The sequence below is a fragment of the Numenius arquata genome, chromosome 11 (assembly GCF_964106895.1).
Source record: "Numenius arquata chromosome 11, bNumArq3.hap1.1, whole genome shotgun sequence".
NCBI lineage: Eukaryota > Metazoa > Chordata > Aves > Charadriiformes > Scolopacidae > Numenius > Numenius arquata.
In genome coordinates, this window is record NC_133586.1 from 42,195,223 (window position 1) to 42,203,269 (window position 8,047).

Below are 8,047 nucleotides of genomic sequence, written 5' to 3' on the forward strand. Positions count from 1 at the left end.
CTCGCCGAGTTTAGGGGAGGCTGCGGGGGAGGGGGGGAAAGGGGGGCACCCTCGGAGGAGAGGCGGCCGGGCGGCGGGGGCCGGGCAGGGGCCGGCCGGGGGTCCGCGGGCCTGGCCGCGGCCGCGCAAGGCGCGCACGTCGGCGGGGAGCGCGGAGGCAGGTCCGCCCGCTCGGCCGGGCTGGGCGAGCGCTAGATGGAGTGATGCATTAGCGAGACGGGGAGGTTTTAACCTTCAAGGGGGAGGAGCCCCGTTTAACTACAGGCATTTGTTCTAGGGCAGGTCACTTTAATCTCTTTAGCTTTAAACTGTCCAACTCGCAACTCGCGTTTCTCTATAAGGGATCTTTACCACTTCCCTGCCTATGCGGCCGGACTGCCCTGCCTCTCCCCGCGCAGCGACAACCGGCTTCGAGGCACTGCCCAGATCTCTTCTTCCGACACCCTTAAAATAATACTGTTAGTAATAAGTGGATTTGGTTTTGGTTTTGTTGTTTGCTTTTTTTTTTTCTTTTAAAAAGAAAAGAAAACAAAACAAAAAAAAAAAAAAAGAAAAAAGAAAAAAGCGCTCCTTTTTCCTTTCCGTGTGGAATAAACACCTGCAAACTCCCCCAGGCAGCCCGGCGCCCCTGCCATGGATTCCTTTAAAGGTGGAATGAATTTGGAGAGACTGCCCGAGAGCTTGAGACCCCAACCCTCCCATGACATGGCTTCCAGCTTCCATTTGCAAAGATCCTCGGAACCCAGAGACCCGATCGAGAACTCAGCCAGTGAATCCTCCGACACGGAGGTGCCAGGTAACCCCCAACTCCCCCCTATCCCCCCACCCCCCACCCCCTCCGCCCCAAGCCCCGCGGCCCCGGCCCGCTCCCCCCCCCGCGCCGCCTCCCCCTCCCCATCGCGCCTTCCTTTCGCGGGGCAGTCGGAGGGGGGGGGTGGGGGGGACTTTGCCCGCACCCCTCGCACAAACAGAGGCGATGGGGGGGGGGGGGGGGAAGGGGGGGACAAAAGCTGCCGTTGACCCCGGCGGCTCCATCCCGAGCGAGCCCCGGGAACCGGGGCTGACAGCCCGCCGGGAGGACACACACGGCTCCTCAGCCCCATCCCAGAAACTGCTCTCTTTTTTTTTTTTTTTTAATAAAAAACACAGTTATTAATTGATGGGGTCGAAGGGAAAGGGGGGCTCTTCGGGGAGTGCGGTTTTGCCGGATGTTTCTGAAATAATGTCAGCTTTTGCCCGGGTTTATTTTCCAGCTCGGGTGGTGCAGAGATGGAAAAAGATCTCTCTGTCAAAGGAGGCGGGGGGGGAGGTGGGGGAGGGAAGAAAAAAAAAAAATTAAAAAAGAAAGAAAAGCCCCGGAGAGCAGGAAAGGCGGCGTGGGGCCAAGCGCAGGCAGCGCGGGCCGCCGCGGAGGGGATGTGCGCGGCCGCGGAGGTTTCGCGCGGGGGCTGCGCGCTTTTGCCGCTGGGAAAGGGTCCCCGCGCCCTGACCACCATGTGCGAGGGCTGTAGGGAAAGCTGTGGTTTCCCAGTTTGTGTTTAATTAAAGTAGCAACATTTCTGGAGTGACAAGAGAAGCTAAGGAGAAGGAAACAAAAGCTGCAGGAAGGAGGGGGATACCCATTCTCCACCGAGACCCTTTCAGGGGCAGTTCATCTCCTATTTCATTTTATTTTTTTTATTTTTTATTTTTTAATAGCTGTTGTTACTCTTCGGAGTTTTAGCAGGTCCTGTAACCTAGAGAATGGCAGCGGCAAGAGTCGGTGCCGAAGTGGCAGCCGGTGATAAACAGGGTTTGGGTTGTGCCTCCCAGCCTGATTCGCAAACAAAGTTAGGGACCGGCGTCTGGAAGGGACTCCGAGATTAGAGGGGATTATTTGAGATTAGAGAGGGAGATTTGCTCCGGTTTTGCCCTACCCCTGTGTGTGACCCCTCGGTGCTGGAGGAGGGCTGAGGACCTGCCTGCTTTTCTTCTCCGAGAAGCTGCAAAATACCTTTCACGTTTTTAGGTGGGGTTTTTTTTTTTATGAAAAAAAAAAAAAAATACAAAAGTCGATTAAAATTAATATGCTTTATGATTTGAAATTGTAACACAGCCCGGCGCGGAGGCCAGATTTTTAATGAAATCCTGGCGGGGTTAAACCCGGAGTGGGCTTAAATCCCACCGCGGCCGCTCGCTTTCCTCTGCCCCCCCGGCTCCCTCTCGGCCCGGTTTCTCCCGGCTCTTCCCGGCGGAAACCCAAAGGATTTGTCTTTGAGGGGGTTATTTCGGTTTCTGTTTCCCCGCCGCCGCCGGGCCTTGCGGCTCGGCCGGTCCAGGGGCCGGAGGGAGCGGGGAGGGCGGGGGGGGGGGGGGCGACACCCGGTGGCGATGGGGTCTGTGCTGCAGAGGCCTTGTTTGCTCTGCAAAGCTCTTAGAGCAGAGGGAGAGGCCAGCCGGGCTGCCCTCAGCCCCTTGGGGGGCTTTCAGTGAGCCGCTGGAGCTCTCGCTAGCCGGCCCCCACCACCACCTAATTTTGCCGGGGAGGGTGCCCAGGCGAGGGGCGATTCCGGGGTGACTTTGCAAGGACGAATCCTCCCGGGCTTTGGATGCAGCCCGCGATTATTTTTAGACTCTCGCTTACCTCGTAGAGGTCGGGGCTGGAGAAATGCCCCCGGGCCCGCCGCCGGCCGGGGTAAAACCCTCCAAAAAGAAGGGTAAAAAAAAAAAAAACCCAACCAACCAAACAAACAAAAAAACCCCAACAACTTTCAAAAAAGAAAATCTCCCCGCGGAGATTCCTTTAGCAGGACGGAGGCCGGGGGGATGGCCGCGGCCCCCGGCCCCGCAGCCTCCCGCCGCCCCGGCCGCACCTTCCCCCGCTCCCGCCGGGGCCCAGCCCGGGAGCACGTTTCCTTCAGGCCTTTGAGTCTCTTTTCCGAGCGCTTTCCAACGCGGCCGAATCCGGCCCAAAACCGGGCTGGAAGAGCCAGAAAGGCCGTTAGGAAAAGAAGGGAGCCGTGGTTTGTCCTCCCGTTGCGGCGGGGCCGGGGTTGGATTCCTCCTGCTTCCAGTCCGCGCAAATCCCGACCGCCAAAACGCACTTTTTTTTTTTTTTTTTTTTTTTTTTTCCTTTGCTTCTTTCGATATGATTTTTTGCAGAGGGCTTCGCTCAGCCTCAGGTTAAAATAAATCCTAAAAGTAGCACAAAGAGAAAAAAAACCCAACAAAACAAAACAAAACAAAACAAAGTACTAAGCGTGGGAGCGTAGAGGCGCAATGAGAGAGTGCCTTTTGCAATTAATTGCTCCTGGGTTTTACACCCCTGCCCTTCCGAAGTTTCCTATCGCGGCCGAGCACAACAAAGACAATGGAGCAAAGATCGCGCCTTTAGGTGGAAGGGAACGAGAAGGAGCCGTGGAAAGGCAAAGAGGCCGATGATGCGGGGAACCCGCTCCCCCTCGATCCCTCTCACCCCTCGGGCCCGCTTCGAACCGGGCCGCCCCGGGGGTCCCGCTGCCTTCCCCGGGTGCCCTGGGCCCGAGCTCCGGGCTCCTTCCCCAGTCTTCCTTCCCTCGGGAAAGGCCGGGTTTGGCTGAGGGGCTCTGGGTGGGTGCAGGGGTCGGTAGGACCCACACGGGTGTCCCCACGCGTCCCTCCGGTGGGACGGGCAGGGCTGGGTGCGGGGGCGGCGGGGCTGCCTTTGTGTGGCTGTATTTCTGTTGGGGGGGGGGGGGGGGAGGATAAAATAAAAGCAAAACACCAACAAAAAACCCCAAAACCCACCGCAGAAAAGGAGCGCAGCGGCGAGCAGAAAAACGAGGACGGGGCCGCCGACGACCCGGCAAAGAAGAAGAAGCAGCGGCGGCAGCGGACCCACTTCACCAGCCAGCAGCTGCAGGAGCTGGAGGCCACTTTCCAGCGGAACCGCTACCCCGACATGAGCATGCGGGAGGAGATCGCCGTCTGGACCAACCTCACCGAGCCCCGAGTCCGGGTAAGAGGGGCGCCCGGCCCCGCGGGGATGCGGGGCTCTGCTGCGGGCCCCTCCGGAAAAGCGGGGGTTCGGGGAAATTGGCCTTTTCGGGAGCCGCTGAGGCGGTTCGCGAGAAGCTCTCGGCTGCTGTGGGTTCGATTTAAATTGTTAAAATTGAGATGCAGGCCGGCGAGGGGAAATTCAGCTCCCGGCCGCGGAGAGATGCCGGCCGGAGCGGGCCGCCGCCGTCGGCTGCGCGCTTGGGGACGGGCCCGAAAAATCGGGGGGCGAGCAGCGCAGGGGGCAGAGGGGTGGCCGGGGCTCGGGAAGGGCCCTATCGTGGGGGGAAGACACCCCTCCCCCCCCCCCCCCCCGGGATTGGCCTAAAGCCGGCGCGGGACTAGAGCAACCCCGCAGCCGAGCAACCGGGCAGCTCCAGCGGCCCTTCCAGCGGCTCTGGTTATTCCCAGTAATCCCCAGCAATCCCAACAAACCGCTGCTTGATGGCCATCGCGGCGGCGGGATTGCGGCTCAGCCCCTCACTGCCTGCGCCCGGCCCCTCCCGGCCGCGCATCCTCCGCGGCCGCGCATCTCCCGCGGCCGCGGGCGGGCGGGCGGGAAGGGCTGTTTGCGGGGGGCCGCCGATGGGCGAAGTGAAGGTCAAGGGCTGGGGAGCGATGGCCCTCCAAAGTCAATAAGCGCTGTAGACACAGACTTGTACGGCGAAGGCGCCTCGGAGCCGATGCCACCATGTAAATAAATATATATACATATATATATATATATATGTATATACATATATATATCCTGGGCAGTTCCTTGGAGAGATTTACGGGTGAAATATCCTGGCAATGAAGGACCGGAGCGGAGCTGTATTGATCCGCAGGCTTTCTGTTTCTGCACGCCCTGCCTGGGCTGTCACGGTTTCTCCATCTCCCCTTTGTGTTTCCCCCCAAAGTCGTGTGTCCCCCCCCACACACACACACCCGGGACACTTCCCCGCGCGGTTTCGGCCGTGGCCGCGCACCCCAGCCGCGCCCGCGGGCCGCGGGCTGAGTCCGCTGCCGCGGAGGGGAGAAACGCGGGAGAAAATGGGAACCGCGGAGGGAGGGCAGCCCCGCCGCCGTCCCGAAAAGACACTTTTTTTTTTTTTTTTTTTTTTTTTTTTTCCTCCTTGGCAATTAAACCTCGAGTGACCAAATCGGATTACAGAGATTCTGCTTTAAACCTTTCAAGAGTAAACACCCATCTGCAACGGGGGAAATGCATCCGAAAGCATTGTCTTAATTGAGTTTAAAACAAAACAAAGCCGGAGCGGAGACTAAACTGCATTAATATTGCTGGAATATTTCAGGAAGCAAATAAAACTAATATATCAGTTGCCATTAACATAATTTCGTTCTCCCTCTGCGTGGAGATGTTTTGGGTTGATGTTCTGAGATCGCAGATTGCAAATCTAACCTTAATTTGCTACGAGGGCCTTCCTTTAAAATGTCTAGGAGCCATAATTAAAACTATTACCCTCATTTTCAGGAAATTCCTGTCTGGAAGCACCTTCCGAGGAGTATATTACAGGTTTTGAACATGTTGGCTTTCGTTTCCTATTTATACGGGATTCTTTTTATTATTGTTATTTTTTAAAATAGACTCCGCCATCCATTCCCCTCCTCCCCCCTCGAAGTTTCCATCCTTGAGACCGGTGTTTAATAATAGTTGCGCCATTCCTGCGCCGGGAGAGGAGGCCCGAAGACCTGACACCCCCCCCCCCTCCGTCCCGGCGGGGGGAGCGCAGCCTCCGCGGAGCCGGGCCCAGAGAACCGCGCAATGTCCGCAGAGAGCTGGGGGGGCGACGGCTCGGTGGGAGAAAGCCGGGGGGGGGGAGTAGCAGGAGAGGCTCGCAGGCCGGGCGCAGCCGGCAGACAGGGCGATGCTGGTTTTTAACCTGGAAAAAGAATTTTTGGGGCTGCCCGGCTTCCATCACAAGGGGCTCAAAAGCTTTCCGAGGGGTAAAAAAAATTATAAAAAATAAAAGAGAGCCTGGATCAGGTTTTTGCATCAAACACCAGGAGCGGCCCCCGCTTCTCTGTTCCCTAGTCAGGGCTGTAAATTCTCATTAGATATAAAGGCAGAGGCTGCATCCATCCCAGGGCGATGCGGGGACTGATTTTTTTTTTTCTTTTTTTTTTTTTTTTTTTTTTTTAACCTAAACATACTAATCCAATCCCCTTTTTTATGATCTGTAACAGGGGACTTTTATTACACAGCATTAGCGTTCGGAAACGCGGCGGAGCCGGGGCGAGCCGGCCCTAATCAGAGCGGGCCATGCCTTCACCCCTCGCCTGGCTCCGGGGACAGAGGCGGCGGGGGGACCGGGGGTGGGGGAACGCTGCCAGCCGCGGAGGAGAAGCGCGGAATAGCGAGGGATGCGCGCAGAGCCCGCGGAGCGGGGGGCCGCGGGGAGAGGCGGTGCGGGGCCGCGGAGCCGTGTCCACCTCCCTTCGCATCCCGAGCAGGGCCGGGGGGGTAGGGGGGTGGGGGGGTGGGTGCCGGCTTTTGGCTGCGCGCTGCCTGCGCTCCCCTTGCGCGCATCCGGCGCTGCGAGGCGAGGAAGGGGGCGGCGGCGGTTTCCGCGCTCACCGTGCCGTGTCGGGGTGTGTGTATGTGTGTATGTGTGTGTGTCCCACACACACACACACACACTTTTCCACTTCTCCTGCCCTCCCCAGGTGTGGTTCAAGAACCGCCGAGCCAAGTGGAGAAAGCGGGAGCGGAACCAGCAGATGGACCTGTGCAAGAACGGGTACGTGCCGCAGTTCAGCGGGCTGATGCAGCCCTACGACGACATGTACGCTGGCTACCCCTACAACAACTGGGCCACCAAAAGCCTCACCCCGGCTCCGCTTTCCACCAAGAGCTTCACTTTCTTTAACTCCATGAGCCCCCTCTCCTCGCAGTCCATGTTCTCGGCGCCCAGCAGCATCTCCTCCATGAACATGCCCTCCAGTATGGGCCACTCGGCAGTGCCGGGCATGGCCAACTCCGGCCTCAACAACATCAACAACATCAGCGGCTCCTCGCTGAACACGGCCATGTCCTCGCCGGCCTGTCCCTACGGGCCACCGGGTTCGCCCTACAGCGTCTACCGGGACACTTGCAACTCCAGCTTAGCCAGCCTCAGACTGAAATCAAAGCAGCACTCCAGTTTCGGCTACAGCAGTTTGCAAAGCCCCGGCTCCAGTCTAAACGCCTGTCAGTACAACAGTTGACGGACTTGACACAAACCACCTCCGACAAAACACCGCCGACAAAGCCAAGCAGAAGCGAAGCGACGTTTAACGGAAAAGGGAAAAAAAAAAAAATAAAAAATAAAAAATAAAAAAACAATCAAAGAAATTTTAAAAAAAAAACCAACCAAACATTCGAATTCAAACTGATTACAAGCAAAACCCGAGCGAGTGAGAGAGGAAAAAGAGAGAGGAAAAAGAGAAAACAAAACCAAAACAAAACAAATCATGACAAAAAAAAAAAACACCAACAAAAAACAAACCACCCCAAAATCTCCGCGGACTTCGACTGTCTAGGAAAAAAAAAAAATATTAATGCAACGGCGCACCCCAAAAAACTGCGCTTTAAATAATAAAAAAAAAAAATTAAAAATAATCCATCAAAAAAACCGTAAACGGACCAGAAAACTTTTGCAAGAGACACCGAAATCTGGTACATGGATGAGTTGCAATTTTTTTTCTCTGGATTATGCGGGTTGTACGTGTTTACTTGAACTTGCACAGGAGTCGGTGAGGCGGCCGCTTCCCCGCGGGGAGGGCGGCGAGGGGGGGGGGAGACGCCTCGGTGGTAAGAGCTGGTGGGACGGTTCTTGGCCGCTTGTCGCACGGGAAGAGTTTGGTTAATGTTTACCACTGAGAAACAGAATCACACTCGAAAATTTAAAAAAAAAAAAAAAAAAAAAAAAGGGGGGGGTGGGGTGGGTGGGGAAAAAAAAAATATAATTCGCAGAGTAGGTTCTGCGGGAAAAAATGGTTAAAATATTAGGTATGAAACTATTAAAAAATAATAATGACAAGGGTCAACCAC

The 8,047-nt window shown here is 56.4% G+C and overlaps 1 protein-coding gene across 1 annotated transcript; it reads left to right on the forward strand.

Annotated features, from left to right (window-relative positions):
• The first annotated feature begins 633 nt into the window (after positions 1-633).
• On the forward strand, positions 634-7,221 carry PITX1 (paired like homeodomain 1). The gene is made up of 3 exons (XM_074156155.1): positions 634-796; positions 3,771-3,976; positions 6,682-7,221. The coding sequence occupies exons 1-3, from the start codon at positions 634-636 to the stop codon at positions 7,219-7,221; spliced, it is 909 nt and encodes a 302-aa protein (XP_074012256.1).
• The last annotated feature ends 826 nt before the right edge of the window (positions 7,222-8,047 follow it).

Excerpts from the sequence above, each read along its gene's own strand:
- PITX1 (XM_074156155.1), top strand. The coding sequence starts at position 634 with ATGGATTCCTTTAAAGGTGGAATGAATTTGGAGAGACTGCCCGAGAGC. Across the intron at positions 797-3,770 it reads CTCCGACACGGAGGTGCCAG|AAAAGGAGCGCAGCGGCGAG; the intron begins GTAACCCCCAAC and ends AACCCACCGCAG. Across the intron at positions 3,977-6,681 it reads TCACCGAGCCCCGAGTCCGG|GTGTGGTTCAAGAACCGCCG; the intron begins GTAAGAGGGGCG and ends TGCCCTCCCCAG.